Source organism: Notolabrus celidotus, chromosome 18 (genome assembly GCF_009762535.1).
Source record: "Notolabrus celidotus isolate fNotCel1 chromosome 18, fNotCel1.pri, whole genome shotgun sequence".
Taxonomy (NCBI): domain Eukaryota; kingdom Metazoa; phylum Chordata; class Actinopteri; order Labriformes; family Labridae; genus Notolabrus; species Notolabrus celidotus.
In genome coordinates this window covers 24,464,810-24,490,695 of record NC_048289.1, presented here as the reverse complement: position 1 = coordinate 24,490,695, position 25,886 = coordinate 24,464,810, and the positions used below count along the sequence as shown (strand labels likewise).

General features: G+C 41.2%; 3 protein-coding genes across 3 annotated transcripts; 2 read left to right on the top strand and 1 right to left on the bottom strand.

Moving 5' to 3' along the window:
- Positions 1–1,594: 1,594 nt before the first annotated feature.
- On the top strand, positions 1,595–5,716 carry timm23a (translocase of inner mitochondrial membrane 23 homolog a (yeast)). Its single transcript, XM_034708271.1, has 8 exons — positions 1,595–1,798; positions 1,865–2,008; positions 2,192–2,250; positions 2,332–2,425; positions 3,361–3,445; positions 3,529–3,587; positions 3,794–3,904; positions 4,940–5,716. Exons 2-8 carry the CDS (start codon positions 1,903–1,905, stop codon positions 5,059–5,061), a joined length of 636 nt encoding a protein of 211 aa, XP_034564162.1. The 5' UTR covers positions 1,595–1,798; positions 1,865–1,902; the 3' UTR covers positions 5,062–5,716.
- Positions 5,717–5,724: 8 nt separating this feature from the next.
- zgc:112285 (uncharacterized protein LOC561476 homolog) lies at positions 5,725–10,751 on the bottom strand. Its single transcript, XM_034708270.1, has 6 exons — positions 10,619–10,751; positions 10,406–10,515; positions 8,704–8,798; positions 8,331–8,611; positions 6,668–6,831; positions 5,725–6,208 (listed from the first exon to the last, which is right to left on the bottom strand). Exons 1-6 carry the CDS (start codon positions 10,749–10,751, stop codon positions 6,029–6,031), a joined length of 963 nt encoding a protein of 320 aa, XP_034564161.1. The 3' UTR covers positions 5,725–6,028.
- Positions 10,752–21,404: 10,653 nt separating this feature from the next.
- syt15 (synaptotagmin XV) lies at positions 21,405–25,608 on the top strand. Its single transcript, XM_034708384.1, has 8 exons — positions 21,405–21,696; positions 21,769–21,958; positions 22,236–22,384; positions 23,920–24,212; positions 24,381–24,548; positions 24,633–24,741; positions 24,864–25,043; positions 25,418–25,608. The coding sequence occupies exons 1-8, from the start codon at positions 21,690–21,692 to the stop codon at positions 25,555–25,557; spliced, it is 1,236 nt and encodes a 411-aa protein (XP_034564275.1). The 5' UTR covers positions 21,405–21,689; the 3' UTR covers positions 25,558–25,608.
- The last annotated feature ends 278 nt before the right edge of the window (positions 25,609–25,886 follow it).

Sequence of the window (25,886 nt, the reverse complement as noted above, 5' to 3'; positions counted from 1 at the left end):
TGCATCATGGGTAAGTAAGAAGTAGCTGAAATGTGGGAAATAATGCTTTTAGGCCTGACAGGTGTCATGTGTATGTTATTTAACTCAGTCTCACCAAATTTCAAATAATATCATGCAGATTAAACTTGTCTGTGTAGTGACTTTAAACACAATTAGCTGAATCAGTGAAATAAATCTATCCTAATTAGAAAGACATCCAGGGAGTCTCAGAAGCAACAGGTCTGACCTTCCTCCAGCTAGTCAGTATCAGTCAACAGCTCTCTGCTGCCCCCTTGTGGCGTATGTGAGGAACTGCACAGCTCTTTTTTCCCTACAGAATCCTCAATATACTCAAATATATATATAGTATATATTTATACTCATTCCAATGGATTTTACAAAGGAAACATACAAACTATTGATATAAATCATGTAGAAGCATTAGCAGTTGCTCTAGATCTGGAAATTGGGTCCTTGAACTAACAGGTGTAGTTTCCCCTCATTGGACCTCTGACACTCTTGTTGACAAAGCTGGTGTCAGAAGTCATTGGCGAGCACTGCTGTGTTTCAAAAGGTAATCTGTTTTCAGCTGAGAGTGCTCAGGACGGTGAGCACTAAAACACTGAATTACATTGGTACTCCTGTGATATATCACATACATGTGGAATACTTTGATTTCAGGTGCAATACCTCAATAACCATGTTCAATATTTTAACTTAATGCTGTAAGTGGACACAGGCCGCTAAAATAACGATTTTATAACTGTGACTTTTAGAATAAATATAATGTAGCACCTCAAATAATTAACAAGTATCTCTACATGCTGTACTATGCTGCAGTCTGCTGGGGAAGCAGTATAAAACACAAGGATGCGAGGCGACTGGACAAACTAGTGAAAAAAGCTGCCACTGTGATTGGAACCAGGTTGGACTCACTGGAGGCTGTGGTGTAGAGATGCACACAAAAGAAGCTAGAGGCCATTTCAAATTACACAGATCATCCACTTCACAACTTCTTTGTGGACCAGAGAAACAGCAGCAGTGGACGGCTCATCTTTCTGCGCTGCAGGACTGAGAGACACAGAAAATCATTCATCCCTGCAGCCATTAAGCTTCAGAACTCTCTAGCCAATGGGAGATGAGCTGACAGACACATGAATTAATTGTTTTATGTGATTTTTATAATTTCATCTGCCAGACACCTGAATTTCCCACTTCGGGGAATAATAAAGTATATTATATTCTACATAATGAGAAAAATGTGGTAATTATCAGAAATATCTCAAGTCTGACTGCAGGACAGTTGCTTTAAAATTAACAAAAGCCTTTTCTCGTTAAATTGGATCAAAGTGAGTATCAAAAGCAATATCTGGAGGATAAAAGTAGTACTAATAGGGAATTAAAGGAAAACAGTCAGTGGATATGATGTAATTTATGTCAAAGAAAAGGTAATCAGGTTGCAAGTATCAGAGTCTTTTTTTTCAAAAGAGGACTTTAACTTAAAAAATGTTACTGTACTTGATGACAGTATAGTGTAAACATGTAGTTTTAAAGACCTTGTTTATTCAACAGGCGCTCCCTATAGTATTGCCCCTTACTGCCTGTTCTGATGACGTTACGACAGTTCAACGACAGTAAACCGGTTTACGGCAGAGCGTGCTGCTGGAGGTCAGGGACATGACGAGAACTCGAACTCAGTCCTCTACCACGATAAGAACTGTAGTTTAAATCGAACCCTCTCTTTGAAACTCACCAGGCGGTCTGACGGGACCTCGTTTATCAGTCTTGGTGAATCCAGCTTCTCGTCGTCGACCACTTCGTGAGTTTTGTGACATATTAGCCAACGCGTGCTAACGTCAGGCTAGCTGCTTACACCTGGCTCCAGTCTTCTCCAGGTGACCCCCCTTCGGAACTCTCACAGCCATGGACAACAACTCACAAGGATCGGGGGCAGCGAAAGGGGGTCTCGGAAGTCTCTTTGGGGGCGGTGGACCTGAATACTCCAACACAGAGCTCGCCGGTGTCCCATGTAAGTATGATGTAATTTTACCTCAGTGCTAACTAGCTAGCTGCTTCAAAGCTAACAACACCTGAACAGATGTACTGTGAGATATTACCATCACCTTTATTACCTATAAATACAACATGTTTTTGTATTAAGGTATTAAACTGTGTAAAAAGGTCGTTAAACATGTCTGTTTTGTCATTTTAGTGACCGGCATGAGTCCCCTGTCCCCCTACCTCAACGTTGACCCTCGTTACCTGGTTCAGGTAAGCAGAATAAACGCTACTTCAAGTGTCACAGCTGTTGAATTAAACACATCTGTTACAACACATGTTTGTCTTCTTTAGGACACAGATGAGTTTATCCTACCCACAGGCGCCAACAAAACCAGAGGGAGGTTTGAACTGGCTTTCTTTACTATTGGAGGATCCTGCATTACAGGTAAGATGTGTTGTGCACCTGTAACAACCAGGCCTGTCACCTATAGCATGTTTAAAACTGTGATACAAGAACAATACCACTGTGACTAAACACTAAAAAGATATAAAGACTCTTAGCTTTGCAGTTGCATGTTTAACAATCATTTGGAAATATTCCAAATTGGAAACTTTCCATGGGAATTATCTGGGAATAGAGGGTTATTTAATGGAAAGGTATCATATCCAAGCATTAACATGTTTTGTTATAAGTAGACAACCATCCAAAATAATACAATTAAAACAGATTTATTTGTAAGTAGAACTTTATCCACTGTTAGACATTTGATTGAACAATCAATTCTATCATTGAAGAACAAAAACATGAATGTTGAGTTAAATATTACTAACCCCCCCGACCCGACCCAACCCAACCCATTCAAAAATGAATAAAAATGCAATCCCAACAAAGTCCCATTCAAAATGTTTAATGAAAAGATCCCCTCTCCCTCCAAAAAAGTCCCATTCAACATGCAAATAAAAAAAGCATCTTCCCTCAAGCTTCTCAAGCCTAGCCTCTGTATGTTTGCTAAACCCTTTCAGGCAATGGGCTCTTCCTGGCTCTCATCAAGATCCTCCATGTCCACTTCCTCAACATCCAACTCTGAATCTTCCTCTTCAGTGTCACTGTCCAGCCTTGTTGAGGATGGCTCAGCATAGATATTCAACTGTGCTTGCGTGAAATCTGTTAGTTTTAGTCAGGATTATGCTAAAATATATTTCCCCCAACTATATTTAAGTTCCCTATGAAGAGCCAACCTTCAATTTAGTAAATTCCTGTTTATTCCCATAAATTCCCATTAATTCCCATGGGAAGTTTCCAACTTTGAAAACTCCCGGAATTTTGCAACCTTAGTCTTGTGCATCTCTCTGACTCTCTGTGTCCTTTTTGTCCTACAGGAGCTGCTTTTGGAACTGTAAATGGTCTCAGGATGGGCCTGAAGGAGACCAGAGACATGGCCTGGTCTAAACCTCGTAATGTACAGTAAGTATGGAGACGTTTACAAGAGGTCATACTCCTTCCTCTTCGCTTGAATCCTCCTCTGAGTGATTGTTCTCTCTGCCCAGGATTATCAACATGGTGACCAGACAGGGTGCTTCATGGGCCAACACTCTTGGCTCTGTTGGTAAGACCTTACTCATGATGTCATCAGGCAGATTAACTCAACTCAGAGATGAAAATAATTTTGTAGCATTAAAGAATGGATTGATATGGGTTTTGTGAGGCTTTTGGGGGTGTGTGTTTCTAAGTTCCACTTTGAGTTAAGTCGTGTGTGTTTGGTTAATGTTCTGTGCCTTAAGCAGCTTTGTGTATGATTCTGTGTCACTGCAGCCTTGTTGTACAGTGTGTTTGGCGTGGCGATAGAAAAAGCTAGAGGAGCTGAAGATGACATCAACACAGTGGCTGCTGGGACGCTAACAGGGATGCTGTTTAAATCAGGAAGTAAGTGTATTTTCTGATTAAATATTTTCCCTTTCATTCTGTATTTAACCTTTTGCTACAAATGTTTGATTCAATAGGATGCATTTAATTTGATTCTATCACTTAGATCCTCTTTATCTTATCCTGTCTAAATACTGATGTATCTATTCTAATGTTTCATTACAATATTAGGCTTCAACAAGTTATTAGTGCAGCTGTTTATTATTGTAGGAGTTGTTTGTCATGGGTTTGGGTTATTATCTGTCAGTGCTCATGAAGTCAGTATGTCAAAAACACTGTAGGAAGAATTCTACTATTTGTCATAGATGTGAGATGGTCTCAAGGATGAACAGAGAAGAATTTAGTCTACTTCTTCAATTACCGCATAAATAAAAGACTGCAAAAACAACAAAGGAAAGCAGAGTTCCTACATTTTAGAAGCTGGGATCAGATGATCTTTTTTTTCACAGTTTTTGGTTGAACTCAAACTATCTGGTACTTTTGTTTATTGTATGTTGATACACAGATTTCCTCCCTCCTTCTTCTTCTTCTTCTGACTGATTTTTTTTTTTAGCTTTTTAACAAGTGTTTGTAGCCGTCTTGGTGTTGTTTTCTCTGCCCCTGTTTTTATCTGTGGATTCAGGTACAGCAAAACAAAAAAATACAAACCCCAAATTCTAAACTTTTTAATTGGAGAAGCAAAAATGGCCATCTACCTGACCCGTAGGGACAAACTGAAGGCGGGACCTGAACTTGATGCTGTGGCTTTGTGGAGGTGCAACATAAAGGCCAGACTGAGGCTGAAGTTTTGCTTCCACAAAGCCACCAGGAACATGGGGGAGTTCCTGCAGAGGTGGGGGTTTGAGGGCATTCTGTGTGAGGTCTCTGAACAAACAGAAACAGCTGACCTTTAATGATTGTCTTGGCTGAGTGAACTATGTGAAATACTCTTTGTTAAATGTTTGCCTGATAAACTTTATTATAAAATAAAGTGTTTTTCTAAAATCTACCAAAAAAAATCTTCTCATCCTTCTTCTTCTTCTTCTGTGTTTGCAGGCGGTCTAAAGGGTGTCGCCCGCGGCGGTCTGGCTGGTCTAGCTCTGTCTGGTGCCTACGCTCTTTACAGTAACTGGGACCACATCACAGGCTCCTCATCTTCATCGTCCAGACTGTACTAACCCCTACCACACTCATCTGCCTCCACATCAGGGCCAAACATCTCATCCCAGGACACAGCCTTTAACCACAGCGCTCAGAGGAGTTAGACTCTGGTCAAATGCAGTGTGCTGTGAGCAAAGTGTGAGTTGGTCCAGTTCACTGGTCCCCCCCCATCCCTTTGAGTGCCACCTTCCTTTCCTGGAGTATTCTGGGAAATGAAAGAAGTGCTTTAAGAAGAAGATGTGTAAATGGGGACTAAATTCCACTTATAAACCAGACTCTGACCATCCTAAAACAACATTTGTCTGTGTCCTCTGAGGTTCTCTTGTTGCTGATCAGATCAGCGATGAAAGGAGCCTGTGAGGATGTTATAAAGAAGTGATTCATCTATTTTATCATTGTTGATGCAGGACGACGAAAAAGTCTTCTTTGATGCTTGTATGGAAATCAACTTACTCCCTGATTTTGGACTGAAAGACTCTTTCAACTAAGCACAGAACTATGCCTTACGGTCTGTTCTGCTCTTGTATTTATTGAAGTATATCCGCTGTGGGTTCTGTTTTACCGTGCAAGAAGGAATCACTGTAAAGCTGTACTGGATGCACATGTTGTTCATGTATTCTATCAAACCTGCTGTATGTAAAACTAATAAAAAAAATGGGAAACGTTGCCAAAGATGCTTTTTACCAGTTTTATTGTACAAATGTCGACTGGCTGTGAAAGGTAAGGAGTTGTGTAAACCTTGTAGTCACGGTATTCTTCTGTTTGAAACCACTGAAGTTCATAGTTTAGACTTTAAGATACAGTGATTTAGAAAACGATTATTGCACGTTAAGAACATGTTTGCACATCTGTAAGTGGGTGTAAGTTCACAAACTGGTGAACATGTCTTCATAGAACTGTGAGAAAAAAAAGTTTGTAGTCATGTGTGGACATGAGACACTGAACAGAGCAGAGCTTATGTTTGCTGTCAGTCAGGTGGTCCGCTTAGTGCAGGAAGAAGTCCCTGATGCGCGTCGCCTCGATCCAGGGAATGTAGGCGGCGGTGCGGGTGAAGACGCTGGGTTTGTTCTCCACCGTGCAGCCGATGGGGCCGAAGCTCACCACGCCGTGCACCTCCCAGCGGTCCCGACCCAGCTGGCATAGCAGAGGTCCGCCAGAGTCGCCCTGAGAGAGGATGGAAGGAGGTGAGTGTTACTCATGTGAGGAACTTTGTGTGGATCATAGTGAACAGACTTGTAACTCTGGTCTGTGCTGACCTTGTCCTTTAACTGTAGTAGTATTTTTTAAATTAAAAATATCTCATCCTGTTGTCTTTTAAACATCAAATGTCAGACATCACTTACTGTGAAACTTTACACATGGAAAATAGAAGAAATAGACTTCCTGCAGCATGCTGTTTATCTCTACATCTAACACCTACCCTACTGCTGTGTTCCCAGGTATTCAAAATAACTAAAGAAATAATCCCAGGTCTCACTGTTGGTCTTGTCTGCTTCTTGTGGAGGCCCCAGTATTAATTTCAGCCCACATTCATAATCAGCTAAAAACTCCTTACAGGAACTTTAAGTAAGAAAACAACACATCTGGATTGTATTATTCTCTGTGAAAGTCAGTCAGTCGTACCTGGCATGCAGCAGGAGGGTCCTCAGTGTCTCTGAACCCAGCGCAGATCATCGAGTCTCGGACACGATCGCCCCAGAATTTCTTCTGCCGGCAGGTCTTGAAGTCGATGATGGGCAGGCGAGCCTGATTCAAGGCTTCAGCTAGAGACACATTCTCCTTCCCGCCTGAAATACATCAAAAGAAATGGAGGTACATTTAGCTGTGACTATTGACCGTTCAGCCTCACCAGTGTGCCTTTAGTCCTGATCCATTACTGTATGAGTTCAAACATCTCTATAACTATTAATTCATTCATGCTCATTACAATTTTAACTTTGAGTGAAATCCAAACACTAGAGATTTCTATAAACTGTGCAATAACCTTACCACTTTAATATCCATGTATATATAACTTTTCTTTCAGAAGCACTGAATCTAAAATATTCAGTGCTTCTGTCCTTACTTTTTATTGTTATTGTTGTTTTTATTTTATTAGTACTTATATCCTGTGATAGGTTGGTGACCTGTCCAGTGTGTACCCTGCCTTCCGCCTGAAGTCAGCTGGGATTGGCTCCAGCCTCCCGTGACCCCTAACGGGATAAGCGGTCAGGATAATGGATGGATGGATAGTACTTATATCTTATTTTATTCCTTCTTTCTATTAATATTCCAATATTCTTACTTATTATTATTATTATTTTTCTTTTATTATTTTAATGTTCCCTTATTCATCCTTTGCACTTTTTCTAATTTTCCTGATGTTATGTCGTCCTTTTACGTCCTTTTACGTCCTTTTACTCTGAAAACCTCTTTTATTGTCCTCTTAATGCTTTTATTTACTTCTCCATTTTTATTTATTCATTTATTTTTATCTATTTACCCTAAAAAACCTCTCAACAATGATTTACTGGTCCATTGTCACACCACTCCATACTGTTTAAATTGACGTGTATTCCCTTTATCCTCTTGCGTTGCATTTTGTTTTGCATTGATCAAATTTTCTCCTCCCTGTCTTTCAAATTGTTTACCCTACTATTTGAACCATGCTTTGTTTGTCAAAGCACTTTGTAAACATTTGTTTTTAAAGGTGCTATATAAATATTATTATTATTATTATTATTGTGTATAAGAGCGACAGTAATGACTGAATTTCCTCTCTAGGATAAATAAAGTATTTCTGATTCTGATTCTGAAATCCAAAATAATAACGTCCTCCTTTTTTAACATTCCCATCACAATAATCAGATCAAACCTTGACTTGCCAGATAGTTTGGATCATGATTTTTCCTGGAGTTTTAGTGTCCATGCCATCATTTCAGCATTATGACACTTAATGGAAACAAAAGAAGGATCTTAATATTTAACTGTGTGCTTTAAAACTTAGCTTTTCTTTAATTTCTTCAATTGCAATCCTAAAGAGCTCTTATGAAATACTTTAAATAAAGTAAACCCTCAACCCTCATGGACAGCATTGTTAAATTTTGACTCTTAATGTAGGTTTTTTCAAATTCCCAGATTACTAAATAATTGATTTATTAATTAATAAACAAACTATTATGGGAATGTATTGGTCTCATAGTGTTTAGACTTTGCTCAGAGCATGGCTGTATGTTCAATCTTATTATCCATTGTACATAACGACTCTCTCCCCTCTCTTTTGTCTCTCCCTGTGTTCTCTGCTCACCCCGGGTGTCGCCCCAGCCTGTCACCCAGCAATAGTGTCCTGGTTTGAGGCTGGTCTGCTTGCGCGGCAGGCAGGCGTAGCGGATGAAGTTCGAGGGGACGATTTCCGTGCCAGCCTTCACCAGGGCGATGTCGTAGTCCAGCTCGCTGTGAGCCGGGTAACGGAAGTTCTCGTGACGGTAGATCCTCTTCACAGGGAAGACCCTCTCTGGCGTCTCTGAGCGCTTCAGCTGGTGCTTCCCCAGGACGATCCTCCAGCTCCCAGCATCCTCAGCTTTACCTCTGAGAGACCAGACAGACAGCTACAGTAAGACCTCTACAGCTCACATTGTCACTTTTCTTTTAACATTGCCGTGATAAAGATATAGTCTTACTTTTGGAAGCAGTGAGCAGCCGTAAGGATCCAGTTCTTGTGGATGAGAGTTCCTCCACAGACATGAATGTAATGTTTACTCCCCCTGGGGCGAACCTGTTAGAGACATGCAGACAGCTACCTCAGATTAGAAATACTATCTCATCTCCTTCAGAAACTCTCTCATGTGAAAGTATAAATCCTGTTATTTAGAGTTATTACATACCCTACCTAAACCCTAGCTTCAAGAGAAAGCCCAGACCTAATCTCTCTTAATGTCACCTCTTCTTAAAACTCAAGATTTAAAATGTTGATAAAACAAACAGATAGTCAAAGTAGTTACTACACCTTTAAAAACCAATTAAAGGTTTAATAGTAGACTTTTAGAGCAATTTACTCCAAAGTGTGAAAAGTGACAGCCCAACCACACACTGTGTAAATGTACACTAATACTGCAGTGTGGAGTTTCTGCCACTAGGGGTCTCCCTGTGAAAAAATAACGACAGATTTTATCGTAGGTTAAATAAACATTATCTGACCTTTCCTTGTTTTCCATGAAGAAAAATGGTCGAATGAATTGCTGAGTTACTGTTCATAAAGAATGCATTTCTCTGGGGTTGAACATTGTTGGAAAAACTGAGATAATGTCCACTTCAGATCAACTAATTACAAACTTTGGTGTATATCATCCAAAATAACAGCTAATTAGTGAAATCATGAGACTAACTGCATCGATTTGCAAGATAAAAACAGAGTGCCGTGTTTGTCCACAAGAGGGCGCCAAGGAGTGAAATTTTCACCTTTTTTCCTCAATACATTTTACATTCTCTATGTGATAGGAAGATAAAGATGCGACGAATAAACAAAAATAAGAATGTATATTTTAACTCACAGATTGAATGCCTCTCTGCTCTCCTTCATGTCTTAAGCCTTACCTGTGTTTAAAAATGTTTCTCCAAATTAATCCCCAAAACATTTTTTATTACCCATAATTTGGTACTAATTAATCTGAGACTAGCTGATAGTTTCAATGTACACATGCTCAGTGAGAATGCATTGGTTGTTTACACAAATTGGTAAATGTACTGTTTATGAAGCACTTTCTCTAGCCATCTGACCTCTCAGAGCACTTTTACATTCATTCATCACCCATTCATACACTGACGGTAGAGCCCATCAGTTTTGACATATCTCTTTCACACACCACTAGCATAGCCAATTGGGGCATTTGCGTGTCAGACAGTGGGACCTGGGACCGGACCCCTGACCTTCTGATTGAGAAACGACCGGGTCTACCACTGAGCCACAGTATATCGAGATGAAGTCAGACCTTTTATAACGTGCTCATATCCCAATAACAATAAAGATGTGATTAAATAGGCAGCTCTAACTCATACTAGTGTCACGAATCTGTGTTGTAAACAAATATTGTAAATTGAGCTGTAGTGTCTTATATAATATCTTCATTCCAAAAATCTCAAGCATGATTTACAAAGAATAAATTCACATAAAGGCTTTCCAACTGACTCAGAAATATTTTAGAAAATGTATTTGAACTAAGTGTTGACAAAGAAATGAATTACTCAAAACTCCATAAACTACTAATAATAATGAAAACAACCATTAGTTTTGCAAATATCAGCATAATCCGTTATTTGGTGATTGTGATTTAAAACCTCTTCCTTCCTAGAAACTCAAACATGTCAACACTCAGACAGATTTACCTGCAGTGAGACCTGCCAGGGCCAGGAGTGAGGTCTCGCCTCATTCCCAGACACAATTCTCTCCGCCATGTTGGGCTTAAAGTGAGGCATGCCACAGTCCTTCGGCCAGTCTGACAGGACACACAGAACACAGGATGAAGCACAGATAAACAGAGGAATGGTAAAAATCACAGGGAAGTTTTATGAGGTTGGCATTCTGGTGTTGGTCCTCACCCAGATGGAGGATTTTGGGCTGAGGCTGTCGTCCAGAGGTGAGTGTGTATGCAGCTGCAGGCAGAGATGCCTTGCTAAAAAGCAGCGGCAGCAGCACAGACAGAAGAAGCAGAGGAGGTCCAGGCACAGCCATCTTCATCCACAGAATCATCGGCCGGCACACTTCTCACGCTATTTATACCAGGCAGCGAGTCCACGCAGATGTACATGTAGAGGCACACATACAGTACACAAACACACACGCACACACACAACAACAGCACACCTCCAGCGACAATGTGCTGTGTCACAACAAAGGCCCAGCGCTGGATTGTTCTCCTGTAGCGATGAGTTTCCACTGCCGCTGAGAAAAAGGGGATTTCAGGGAGTGTCATCAGCACTTTCACATACATATAGTATGCTCACAGTACGACAACATGCACACAGGACAAAGAAGATACTGCACTGTACCACAACAACAAACATCACATCACATGACCTAGAGCAGTGACATAGTGACCTGAAAATGACCCCTTATATCTGATGTCCAGATCCTCTTTGTCATAAATATTTATATCCTGTGTAAGTGCGACCCAGAGAAAAAGTTCAATACCTGCCAAAAACAATTCGTATGACTTTTTTTTTCATACTCCCACCGCATGAATCTCAACATCATGTTTGATTTCAATGTCACCAAAGTGCAGTAAAACTATAACCTTTGATTTTAAGTTAAATGTATTGACAGCTATTGAATGAGCTCTCATTTAGACACTCAGAGTGTTTCTGCAAAACTATTTTTTCTTTATCAGCCTCAGTTTTAGTTTGTGTTGTGTGTTAATAAGCTAATTAACAAGTGCTTGCATGCTCACTTGCTAAATTTTACCACGATCAATGTCACACCATTTGGTGTGATTGAGCAAGACTTGGAGCCAGGGCCTTATTTTTATCTTAACACTTTAATGTAATATGCCTGTTAAGCTACCGTAGTCTGACTGCAAACCTCAATACTGTGCAATATTTTCAGAGTTACAAACGAACAAGCACACCTTTTTTTCTCTTTACTCGTTCCCTTTGCAACACATGGCTCTGTTTCACTTCTTTAATGTCCGCTCTTTAAGGTGTTTCACGACTATTCCTGTGCAACTCTGTGGAAGAGAACTTAATACTCGCGTGTTTCTGCTCTGTAGTGATTAAAAGGCTTCTTCTCTCTTTCTGAACAGGTGTTGACTAGTACAAGGTTTCCCAAACTTTTCACCCCGTGACCCCCAAAATATAGGTGCCAAAGACTTACGACCCCCACTGTCCCTCAAAGGGATTTAATGTGGCTGGTATTCAGAAAATTAGCCTACCTATATGAGCATGTGGCTGTGTTTCCTGTGCCGTTATGAATTAACCTACTGCTACTGATGCTTTAGATAATTAATTGGTCACTAACGCTAAACTTAGGAGTCATCTGGCAAAAAGAAAGGCAGAAAATGTATTATCTTTTCTATTTTTCTAGGTTTTATTTCAAGTTTAGCATCTATTTTTGTCGATACTTTCTATTATAATAGGTTAAATGTACTATTTTTTAGATCATTCAAAAAAAAAAAACATTCTGGAAGACATCTCACGACCCCCCATTTGTGTCTTGCGACCCCCCAAAGGGTCCCGACCCCCACTTTGTGAACCCCTGACCTAGTATAACCTCAGAAAGCTGCTAACTGTGTGGTGAGTTTTGGGAAATCTTGATAAATGGACAATTAAGGTCATAGCCTGGTCACCAGGAGTAAAACTGGAGGGATCCCAATCCAAAAAAAATGTTGTAATATTTTAGCATTTAACATTTTTAATGACCTCCAGTGCTAGCGTCAAAAATCTAGTATCAGCCCTTTAAAATAAGAAGTTAAAAAATGTCGTATCACTTTTAAGTTTTAATAGTTTTCATATTTGTACGTGGTGCTGCTAACTTGAAGAAATAGTCCCTCTCTAAACCTGTGAAAGAGTACATCGTGGATTATGTGATTCAGATGTCTGCTGAAAAAACAAAAACAAACAGATCCTGATCAAATGTGTTTGTACTGAACACTAAGACAAGAAAACAGGAACAGACAAAGACAGTGGCCCTTCTGTGTGCTCTACACACATCTGTGAAAATATGACAACAATACCTGTAGTGGAAGCCACTGGTGTGTAGAGCTTTTTTCTGCAGTGAATGAAAGAGAATGTGCCCGCTCATCTGAACAGTAGAGCCTGAATGGTCAGACCTCACCACTGAGGTTCACCAAGTTTACACATTGCTCAACTTTGTGTATGTTTTCCACAGTGAATGAGTAGAGGGAGAGTAGGTGTTTTCTTCACATTGTCCCAGTGTTTTAATCACTTTATTTGTTGTGCAGTAATCACAGATTCATTATCATAGACGCCTTCTTATTTCAGTTTTTTTTTATTGTGGCTCAAGACAAGTCTTTGTTCTTATGTCCAGAGGAATATGTCATTTCAGGTTTTAACAGGTTCAAGATTTATTACAAATGTAAGACTCAAGAAGTGCAGAACAAAAGGTGCTCGAACAGCAATTACAGAGTACAAATTATCATCAGCTAGATGATCTCATGATATTATGAGTAAAAGGAAGAATTCGATATGATGTCATAAATGTGTAATTGATTACATATTACTTATTTCCTAATTTGCATACAGTATTTTACCTGCTGAGGTGAAGCAGCTTTGAACACTTGGTAAAATTGAATTGAATTTCATGAAGAGATTATAAGTTTTGTGTTTCATTAAAGTCTAGAAGAGTAGTCGTTTAATAAACAGATGAATAAATAAATATTTTTCTCTAAACAGTATCAGAGAAAGAGAGAGAAATTATAATCTGTCAGTGCAAAGTTGCGACAGATTCATAGGTATAAGTAGAGCCAATAAGTAACAAACTGTTGAAGACATTTCTAAGATATCTTTAAACAGTTCTATATTTGTAAATCTTAAAAAATAAAACATTTTAACATTGATATCAACATGGACCTGGTTCAACAGCTGTTGGGCTTGAATATAAAATAACAATGACAAAAGTATCGAAGTCCAAGTCAATCAAAAACTGTACCCATTATAATCTTAACAAAGTTTAAGATTAACCGGATACAAAGACAGATCTGTTTTTAATGGCCGTCTAGTAGAGGTGGTGGCTGACAGGAGAATTATGGCCAAGCTGTCGTCTTTGATGAACATTTTTTTGTTGTTTTTGTTCATATTCTTGTTGAAATTCTTCTTTTTGTTTGCTGCTGTAACTCCATGAATTTCCCCTTTGTGGGACAAATAAAGGAGTATCTTATCTTATCTTATCTTAAAGTGTGACCAGGGATTCCATGAAAACTTCACCAGAAATCCACCAACCCATCACTAAGCCTTGAGTTTGGCATGTCTCCATCTGTTTTTTTGGGGGGGGCAGAAAGGACAATATTCTAATATAATATGATAAGGGGGTGGATGAAGTGTCATCTTGCATGCAGTCAGCAGCCCCTAAAGTGAGGATTTCCTTTAAAGCTCCTGTGGTAGTGAAACAGACCAAAATTCTTATTTATGATCACTGACAGGAAGATGGACAATTTCTATCTGGTTCTTTTTAATGCCTGAAACCACTGCTGTGTGGAAGGTGTCAGTAACAGCAGGCTGCAGAAAAAACACTTTTGTTTTACATACTCCATGGCAAAACTTATCAATTAATGATGCTCAGGATGAAATTTTAGGTTAAAAAAAAACATTACTTAAACATGTATCGGACAAAATCAGCAAAGGAAATGTGGGAACCAGTATGTCCACAGGGGGGGCGCCAAAATCAACACACATTTAAAGTTCCTCACAGGAGTTCTCATGAAGCAAAATGAGGAACTCTAAGGAAACAAATCCTCTTTCTATAGTTTTAATTTAAGGATGAAGCCATATAGAATTCATTTTTTTAAACCAGGCATAAAGAATCAGGTTTCAACTTAGGAATCATAAGATCAAAGCCTGGGCTTGACCGTCTTATGGAGCCAGCCTCAAGTGGCCATTTGAGGAACTACAGATTTTGACACTTTCTTAGCTTTCAAGGCAAATACTTAAGTAAAGTTTATTTATATTGCACATTTGAAGAGCAAGTGTGGTGCTCTGTTTAAATAATATACATGATACCTCTGCATAGAAGTCTATGAAAACACAACTGTACTTCTGCCTTCATTTATTACCTCAGTGAAAACACACCGTGATAAATTGATGGTCTCAATTGACACTTCAAATATCCTTTAAGACAGCATGTAGTTCATTTTTCAAATTATGAACCCAATTTGAGGAAAATAGACAACACAACTACTTCTCAACCAAGCTCCCAGCATGTACCAACTCTTTCTCTCTTCTACATGGTAACTGAGCTGCCAGACACAAACAGATTGTCCGAGTGTTTGGATGAAATACACCAAAGCTACGGGGACAGGAGTGAGACTTTGAGATATCTTGATGTAGACTATGTCAGTGCTTTAAAGTGTACCCTGATTCCCCTAACACTGAATCTGTCCTTTTTTGTAAATGAAGAAACTAAAATCTAGTCAATAGTAGGATAGAACCAAATGAAAGCAAAAGCTTCAAATACTTAAAACTTCCTTTCTCGTAGTGCTTCTGTGCAAACTGAGAACTGAACCACCTATGGATCATCAATACGCCATCAAAGTCATTGGATTATTCTCCAAGATCAGTCATCTGCCTTTCTCGAGCCTCCACACCACCCAGTCCTCAGAGACCTGATCACACTCCTCTTGCGAACCTGTCCACTTCCATGTGAGGGGGACTTGAGTTGGCTGGTGCTTTCCTCTCCGCACACCTCCTCTTCTTCTGCATCAAGCGCCTCTGCTCTGCTCACTCTACGAACAGTTCTGTTTCCTCCTTTGTGCCTGCTCCTTTCTCCACCACCTGACCCCCTTTCTCTGTCTTGGCTGGGTCCTCACTCTGAGGCTCCACTATACAAGTGGATGAAATGATCAACGGAGGTGGATTAAGTTCTGGGGTCATGGCCTTCACTACATTTGATATGAGAGGAGGCTTTGGTGCTCTTTTCTTCTTCTTTGATGGACGCTTTTCGGGTTGGGGGCTGTTCTTGAGGTCCAGGTGCTTCTGGATGGCTGTGCTCAGAACCTCTGGGTCCAGAGATGCTCCGTGAATGTCCCATGTCATCCCTTCCTCGTCCCACTGCACCTGCTTCATGCTGCTTCTCCTACGAAGTTTGTCCCTCATTTCACCGTGCATCTTGAGACAGGATCTCCTCCTCTCTGGATTGTGCATGGTGGGAGAGTTGATCTCCCATGTTGGGTCATCTTCCTGCCTCTCCCCCTCATCCTCACTGCTCACTGGGAACATGCTTGAGGATGGAGACACTAGATTAGAGTTGGACCCCACTGATGATTTCAGGTTCAGCCTTGATCCAGGCGGCGAACCCAAGAGAGAGTGAGAGCCCATGTTGGAGTTGGAAGTGTTCCTCCTGAGACCCCAAAAAGAGCCGGCTGGGGAGATAGTCTGCATCGCTGCGTCCACCATCCCCAGATGTGAAGTCATTGTTCCTACCTGTGGAAAGACCTCAACCTTTGGAGCCTTTGTGAAGCCATCTCTCAAGTTCAAGTTGCACTTGCAGCATTCACCCAACTGTGAGTCACTCAAGGAATAAACCAGAGGTAACCTCCTGCTGTGGCCTGTTGGAAAGCTCTGGACTGGTGGACATGGCAGCTCAAGATGGCAAACTGATATTCCACTTCTTGATTCTTGTTCCTCTGCTGGAGAAGTTGGATTTGGAAGGTTAAACGTGTGCCTCAGGACTTTGTAGCTCTGGAGAAGGACAGAAATCTTGCTTAAAGTGGCCAAACCTTTGTATGGGGCTTCTCATTCCTTCGCTCTCTGATAACTGTGTGCCTCCAGGACTTTGTGTCCTGGAGGAGGGACAGGAATCAGACTGTAAGTAACCAGTAGGCAGTGGGCTTCTAACTTCACCACATTCTGATAATCGTGAGCTTCCAGGACTGTGTAGATCTGGAGAGACACAGGAATCATGCCTCAGGGGGCTGAACATTTGCACTGGGCTTCCCACTTCTCCACTCTCAAATAACTGTGTGCCTCCTGGACTCAGCAGGTTTGGAGAAGGATAAGGATCAAGCCTAAGGGGGCTCAACATTTGCAATGGGCTCCCCACTCCTCCGCTCTCCGATAACTGTGTGCCTCCTGGACTCAGTAGGTTTGGAGAAGGGTAAGAATCAAGCTGAAGGGGGCTCACCAATTGCGCTGGGGTTCTCAGCCCTCCACTCTCTAATATCTGTGTACCTCCAGGACTTCGCAGTGCTTCTATCACATCATCAACAATGCTGCAAGCATCTGATGGGACACCTCCCTCTGATATGCTAACAGATGAAGGGGCTGGTGAAGGGAAGGAAAAAGTAAGCATGTTATTCTCCAGGAAGCCCTCGTTCTTTGTACTGGAGAGGAGGTGGGCATTTGGGGAGTTGGACGGCAAAGGTGAGGAGGCGGAAGCCTGCAGGGGTGACTGCGGAAGGGAGGATGGAGGCGAAGTCTCATGGTTGTCTTTCTGCTGATTAGCGTTCAGTGTGAGTAGAGAAGAAGAAGAAACAGTTGAAGTTGGTGTCTGCACGGGGAGGTGAAGGGGGAGGGTGTGGTTGGTGCAGAGACTGGTTTGAACATGGGAGAGTCCGGCACAGCAGAGCAAGAGGTTTCTTGGGTAAAACTGGTTGGGCGCGAGTTCCCTTCTTTCCCCACGACTGTATCTGGAGTGCTGCTGCGGCTGTGTGTGCTGGCGCTGCACCCGCTCCAGCGCTGCATGTTAGAAATCCAACGCTCACTGAGGACAGGAGGGCTGTGCATGTCCACATTTTGGGCTGATAGACATAATTGGTGGCTGTTTGTGGTGTTGATGTGCTGCCACATTTGAGGGTGAAGCTGCTGCAGTGTGACAGAGTTCTGCTCAGAGTGCGTGTTGGTGCTGGAGCTGCGTCTCAGGTCCGTTCTAGCCCAGGCTGGATCCCGCTTGTGTGGCAACCCTGAAACCATGACCATATCCATGGAGCTCTTTGAGAGAGAGAAAATGGGCGCCTGATCGTCCTCGTCATCCAATCCAACGATCTCAGCAGCACCGGATAAAGAGACTGATGGACTTCCTGAATAGCAGATCGACTGGTATCCGTCAGATGCAGGGCGACTCTGCCTCGCCATTGTAGCAGAACAAATCTGTCAAGAAAGTAACATTTTGATTGTTTAGTTGCTCGTCATTCTTAAGCCTTCAAGAGAATATGTTGTTGGCACCAAGCGGCAACCTCCGGTCTCAAACTATGAAGCCCATGAAGAAGTGTTATAAACTGCAATTCATCGAGAATCCGTTTGAGGCTGGCTGCAGAAACACCGGAAACCACATACACACCAATTAAAAAAAGACGATTTTTGCAGCATTAATAAAATGTTTACAGCCTGGTTCAAAAAACGGCTTGGGTCTACCTAGCTAATCTCTCTATCGGCACACACTGTACGGGGGGTGAATTTTTTTCTAATGCGACGGTTCAGAAGATATTAAGATTAAGAGTTTTTGCCAAAATAAGGGCATGACTGACTTGACTCCTGGACGGGAAACACATAGCTGTTGGCTAGGAGGCTCAAACTCCGCCTCTTACGTCACACTCTGCCTGGTTGAGTTCTGCATTTCCAATATGGCTGCCACCGTCCGATCGGCTTCAAAACAGTGGTCAGGAACAGATGGGTGATGCACGGATACTACATCCATTATTTATACAGTCTATGGTTGGCACCACTCTCTCATTTTAGCATGAAGCTAAAGTGGCATGTAAGCTTGGTTTTGCATAAAAAATGTATTAAAAAAGGAGAAAACAACTGGCTCTTTGGGTCACAGTGACAATTGTCCTGCAAAGCGCTGAGGGTGCAATTGCTGCTGTTTGTGAAGAAGTAGTCTCCTACAAAAGAAATGTACTTCTTTAGTTTGTTACAGGTGAGCTGTAAGCGTACAGGTTGGTGAATTTGTCTCTTTTTACCTGGGCTAGCTGTTTCTCTACGCTTCTTGTCGTTACACTAAACCAAGCTAGCTGGCTCATGGTTCATATTTACATATGTTTCATATTCAAGTGAAACTATTTTCAAAATGAAAATGATATACAGAAATGTTTTATTCTGACTTTAAAACACTACCTTAACCCTGTCAGCCTGCGCACACACACACCCACACAAACACATGCCAACAGATTCACAGGCACTTCCAGATTAGGCTAATGGGATTACACAATCCAGATTACTTGATCATTGGGACGGACTGAGATTAATCTCGACAGTTTAAGGAAGCATTTGGCCTCCACTTAGCGGATGACAAAGAAACAAAAGAGACAAAGAAACGGCAAGAATGGACTTGTGTCGTCAGGAGAAATTATCCAAAACATGTTTTTTCTCATCTTCAAACAGAGTCAGTCAGCATGTTGTGTTTAATTTGGGCCTTCTGCATTGTAATTGTTTAAATAAACTTATTTTTTTCAATATTTCTGACATTAACCTCTTGAAAACAGTGTTACTCTGCATGATTTGGTCACACAAAAACATATTTACACCCAAACTTTCAAATTTAACTGTGTCCCAAACTGACCTAGCAGTGATTCACAACAACCTGCAGATATAAAGCCTACCTTACCGTACAGGAAAACTGCTAACCCATGCAAGTTACCATCTGTGTGCATGAAAATACATCATTATGTAAAATAAAAGGCTCTTACCTTGATGTTCACACCTCCAGAGTAAGTAGCACTAAATGGTGTCTCTCTGTCCTCTGCTCATTCCCTCCAACCTTCTTTCCTCACATCTTATGAAAATCCCCTTCCCTGCTCCTGGCTGCCCTCACACCCTCAAACAGTTGGCTTGCTCTGTTGTCACCTGTCTTCAGCTTGATCTTTTCCGCTGTCTCTTTCCACATCACCGGCCCCAATGTGAACTTGGCTTGAGTGTAAATATGGGGATTCTTCCTCCTCGATGTGTGTGCTTAGTGATGTGTGCATGTGCGTGTGTGTAAGAGAGAGAGCCATTACTCTGCCTTGAGCTCTCAGGATTAGCTGTCATCCCATTAGCTACCGTCCAATCCTTAAACAGTACGAGTGTGTGTGTGCATGTGTGTAAGTGAAACAAGGGCTGGTGGCTGAGTGGCTAATGAGCCTTTTGATTCTGACTTAAGAGCAGGTCATTTGTCAGGGCAGTCATTACACGTTTCTGTTAAGTTATTTAGAAGCATGTTGTTCTTTGTTAGGTGGATCAGACATGACTATTTAAAGCAGCGGATCAGTTTAAAACTAGACTGCATTGTAAGACTGTACACGATAGCAACAGGGTGCTTTGAGCTTATGCTGACTCCAGCTGCTCACAGTGAAAGTTTCCGTGTTAACTGCGTTGGCGCAGCTTGCTTACATTCGTCATTACCCAGCTGTGTTAAATACTCGATTCTGATTGGTTAAAACCCCTTAAAGTTGATGTTTGTAGTCACAGAGTAAACATATGTTCAGAGAGGGACTTCGAATGTCAACACTATCCCTCCCAACCAGATTTCCTCTTAGCCCACCAACACAGATCGGTGTGTGCAGTCATGATAGTGCCGGACTCATAACCAATCGGAGGACATAGTAGGGGCCACCCCTTAACCAATCAGGACAGAGGATTGGAGATTAGTTATGATTGGTCCGTCATAACAGGAACAAGAGGAATAATAACATTGCTTGATAAAAAAAAAAAGCCTTTGAAAATGAAGATATTTTGCAATAGTCTCACATTACTCCAATTACCGATGAGTACCGATGGGCATTATGACCTTTTCTCCAAACCCAGCAGAAAAAAAGCAATGTTCTTTACACCATTCCTACCAACAGCAGTTTTAAACACTTGATTCTGATTGGTCAAAACCCCTTAACAGTGGTAAACAATTGTCTACAGCAAAAGTGACGCCAGGGACAACTTGATCACATAGGTTGCACCAAATCGATTTGCGTAAAAGAGTTCGGCACATTTCACCACTGCCTGTTGACACTGTGTCTATCTCAGGCTGGTCTTAAGAGGTGAGAAACAATGAGTTACAAGTTACAGATTACATGTGAGATATTCACATATAGTGTGATACAATACTTTTCAGCTTCATGGTGGCTTGAAAGGAAAATCCAGTGAATTAATTAAGTCATTAGGATCCATCTTCTGGGTTCCTTGAATGCCAGTATAAAGGTTGAGTATATACCAAGCGGCAACCTCCGGTCTAAAAATATGAGTCCAATGCGTAAGTGCTAAAAACTGCAGTTCATCGAGGATCCACTTGAGGCTGGCTCCAGACGTACAGGAAACCACATACACACCAATTCAAAAAAGCTGATCATTACAGCAGAAATAAACTTGTTTACAGCCTGGTACAAAAGACGAGTGTAGTCTGCATAGCTCATTTCTCGATTGGCACACACTGTACGGGGGTGATTTTTTTTCTAATGCAGCAATTTCGAAGATATTGAGATTCCGAGTCTTCCAATGAGAGGCACCAGCTGACTTGATTGACAGGCGGGAACACTGTAGCTGTTGGCTAGGAGGCTCAAAGCCCGCCTCTTTACGTCACAATTGCTCGACAGCAGCAATATGGCTGCCGCCGCCGATTGGCCTCAAAACAGCGCTTCAGAAACAGATGGATGACGTCACGGATACTACGTCCATATTTTATACAGTCTATGGTATAGACCTTTAAATAGCTTTTCAGATATTTAAATATGGACAAAAATTACTGGCCAACAACAGCAGGTACTGTCAAAGAGGAGGGTCATGCCTCATAATTTGTGTATGTGGGCTAAAACAAAATCAGCCGTGTGTTCCTTTAAGCCGGCGACCAAAAGTCAAGATAACAGAGTGGAATGTGAGAATCAGCCACCTGTGTCGTACTTCCAGTATTCACTTCACACACTGCTGCTAAACGGGAGAACCACACGCAACACTCATTTTTAAGTAGCTTCAACTTTAAATTGTGCTGACAAGAAACAAGACAAGAAGAATCTCCTCTTGTGGATGTCACTGAAAAACAATGACAGGTAAGCATAAAACTGTTTTACACTCCATGTGTAGCACACTTGTTTTCCTTGTTAATGTGTTTATTTGTTCAGACCAGGTCTCTCTGGCTGCCGGTGTGTCTGTGGGACTCCTGTTTCTACTGCTGCTGGGTGTGATGGTTTACTGTCTGTGGAGGAGGAAGAAGAGGAGTCAGAGTCAGTATGAGGAGCTACTCTCTACTGTGCCTTCAGTGCCGGCATGCTCTCCTCCTGTGATCCTGGTGTCTCAGGGCTTCTGGACCACGTTGGTACCAAGCAAAAAAAAAAACAGCTACTAAGCATGCACATGATTCTACCTAGACCCTTTGTTTATTTATGCTGTCTTTCAATTCTACATGCTAGTACAGTACCAATACACAGTTCACGAAAGCTCTAATTTATATGTGAGATTATTTAAGATAGCATATAATGTTTCTTCGAGGAGCAAAACCAGCAACTTTTTCTACTAAAACAATGAAAAAAGTTGCATCAGTGAGTTGACATGCAGAAGGCATTATAAATAGTTTTCTTCTGTATGAAAGGCCCAGTGAGATCCCTTTTACCCTGCCTCCTCGCTCCATGACACAAAACGACGCTGATCTGAAAAATGAGCAGGAGGAAAATGTAGAAGAGTTGAAGATGGACGTTCGGAGGACCATGCTGGACCATCGTGGATCACTGTCAGTAAGCAGTAGGTCATTAAAGCTGTTATTTGAACACATGCTAAAATAGTTTTTTTTTTTAAAGAATATGAGGGGTTTGAAACTTAATTTAAAGGTATTAATTCAAGCATAAAGAATCTGATGATAGATTTTTTTAAAGATATTTTAGCTTCTGAAGTGATACAACCTCTACACAGCCGTGCTAGCTCAGGCAAAGTGGTGCTTTAAGCTGAATGATAACTTTAAGCATGCTAGAAATGCTGAGTAATGCTGGGGTTGACATAACTAAGTCTTATCTTTGTTTATATGTTAGTATTTAGATTTGTACTTACCATATTTTATGCTAAGATTAGCAAGCTCTATGTAGAAATATATGAAAAAAAGCTTTCTCTTTAGGATGTGAACTTGTTTCCAGAGCTTGTTTGCTTGAGCAGCCATCTATTGAATTTTTGCATTGTACTGAGAGAAAAAAGTCAGAACTTCTTAGAAATAAGAAGTCCAAAAAATATATGTTTAAGTAATTCAAATAGCTGAAGTCTGGTAGTATTATGTAAAACAGAAAAAACTTTTTTCATTTGGTAGCATCAAGAAGCCAAACATTGTCTACCTCTGTATTGCATCTCACACTAATATTTTTTAAAATTACAGTAAAAAAAAACAAAACACACATTTTATTGAAACACTGCATTTGTTCAAGCTCTTATATTTATCACATGTAATACTCATTGTCTCATAATTTTATGAAATACCTCTCAAGTCTCCACAAATATAAGCCTCATGGTGGCGCTAGATAAAAAGTCAAGGTATCAAAAGGAAGATATTAGGATTCAACCTCTGGGGACCATGAATATCAGTACAGTAATCATCCAATAACATGGACATTTCACAGAAATGATTTTTATTTTTTCACAGATATGTTTATTGACATTTTGTTAAATGCAAACAACACAAAACAAAGACAGCACAGAGACAGTGACACACAACAACAACAATAATAGTACATATTATATTAAAATGTAAATGATAAAGAGAATCGTATACAAATTAATGTGTATAAATAAATAGAAAAATAAAGTAAATAAATAATTAAGCAAATAGATAAATACAAAAATTAATAAAATTAAATAAAAATTAAAACAATTAAAAATAAATAAATTGTTATTGGTCAGTCTGTCACCCTCAACATCACTTTTGAAAATTGCCAAAAAGGTAATCACCTAATCAGGGATATCAGAGAGGTCCAGCTCCTGCAGATACTTACAGAACGAGTCCCACATCCTGAGAAACTCCCTCAGGGAGCCTCTCACTAAGTGTCTGATTCTTTCCAGCTTGACAAAGTGAAGGATGTCCTTTAACCACACAATATGGCAAGGAGGTGTGGTGGATTTTCATTTAAGCAATATTAACATCTGGCTGAAAGAGGGACAAAGGCCATGAAGGTGGTTTCTCGTGAAGAAAGTGGTGCTTTGGGTGGAGTTACACCAAACAGTGCGAACATAGCATTTGGTTCATAAATGATTCAATTGAAGTTTGCTTTCTATATAATAAAACTTGTCTCCATCAGGATGGTATCCAGTGGGGACGGTTCTGTCTGGTCTCTACTCGGTTCCTCCTTTTAACGAGGTGGTGGCCCCTCCCCCCGGCATGGCCACCCGTCTCTGCTTCTCTGTGGAGTACCGACATGGCAGTGAGCAGCTTGTGGTCTCTTTGCTCCGCCTTGGCAACCTCCCTCCTCGTTTTCATGGGAATGTGACACTGGTGGAGCTTCGGCTTCTCCCTGATGACCGGCGGCCCCGCCAGGCCAAGGCCCGGGGAACGGGGCCGGACCCTGAGTTCAATGACTGCTTTGTTTTCCAGGTGAGTACATATAAGTTTACACATATAACACATCTGCTGAGAAGAACTAGAAAGGGTTGTAAAAACATAAAGAAAGTAAGTGCACTTTGCTTAAAAACTGTACAGAGTCTACAAATAAAAGTACTGAGTCACACCAACCGCTGCTGAGGTGTTTGTTTCCCTCCACAGGTCTCAGGAGTGTGTGTACCTCAGGGCACGCTGAGTGTGTGTGTGCTGAGTGTAGAGCAAGATGGCAAACGCCACGCTGTGGGCAGGGTGCTGTTTCCTCTGGAGGGGGAGCTCGGTCAGGCGGGCAGGGTGCTGTGGAGGGACCTGGAGACAGAGGACGACCCACAGGTACACACTGTAACACACACAATGTTCACACATGAACAAGAGGTTTAACTTTGAATCTTATCTGTCATCTTTACTCTGTGTCAGTGTTCAGAGCAGGGGGATGTGCAGATATCTCTCAGCTACAGTCCGTCTCTGCAGCGCCTCTCTGTGGTCGTCCTGAGGGCCCGAGGGCTACACCTGCTCACAGACGCAGGTATGAGGTCCTGTGAGCTTAAAAAAGACTCAAAAAGATTGTGGATGATAAAATATGAGGCAAAGAGTCTCAGAGTAAACATGCAGGCCTTTGTAATCCAGTCCTGTATGTGTGTTTTCCAGGTGTGTGTGTCCAGGTGAGCTTACAGATACACACTCAGGTGGTGAAAATAAAGCGCAGCTGTGTGGTGAAAGGTGTCAACCCCAATTTCAACCACAGGATGACCTTTAAACTCCGTGCGCAGCACTTGGATGAGGCCTGTCTCAGGTTTGAGCTGCAGGAGCCGAACGACGTCTGCTCAGGTCAGATGTTATCAAATCTTATTTCAGAGACAGTCTGCTGTTACTTTAGCAGACAAATCCAATAAACACCTACAGTTTCTTCTCCAATGTGGACTCTGACAATCCTTCTTTTCTGAGAGCTAGAGTAACAGATTTATTTCTGTGTAGTATCTGTTCTTCCAATGACTGCTGAGTGTCGTTGTGCTCCTCTAAAACTGAAATGTTATTTTTCAAGAGGCACTGCCAGAAATTTAGATTCAAAAACTTAATCCTATATTTACTGACAGTAAAATGAGATTAACATCACCAAAGGGGTTTCCAAAGATACTAAAATCTAGATTGAGTGCTCTAAAGTCTTTAGTTTGACTCTCTCTGTCTTTTTTCTTTCATCCCAGAGCCTCCAGTACTACTCGGTGTGCTGGTGTTGGGTCCCTTCATGTATGCCAGAGGCCAGCAGCTGAAGCACTGGATGGACATGGCCAACGCACCACAGGAGACCATTAAGCTGTGGCACGGACTGGGCCGGGGCACTTAACACACAAAAGTATACCTGCAAAAATGTTTGAACAATAAAAGATGAAAATAGTATTCAGGTAATCATCATTTGCATAAGTCTGTAACCAGGAATTTGAGGATTTTTTTATGCTTGGCTTCCAACTTCAAATTCAACTTTTACACCTTTCACACCAACAGGGGATGGAGATTATTTAGGGTGTGAAATTGGGATTGTCAACTCTCTCACTCTCAAATTTTAGGCTTATTGTTTTGCTGACACTTATTGGGTTATTGTCACATGTAACTCTTGACCTTGGGGTTTGGAGCGGCTGATTTGATTGCAAATTTGATTAACATCTATTTAGCAAA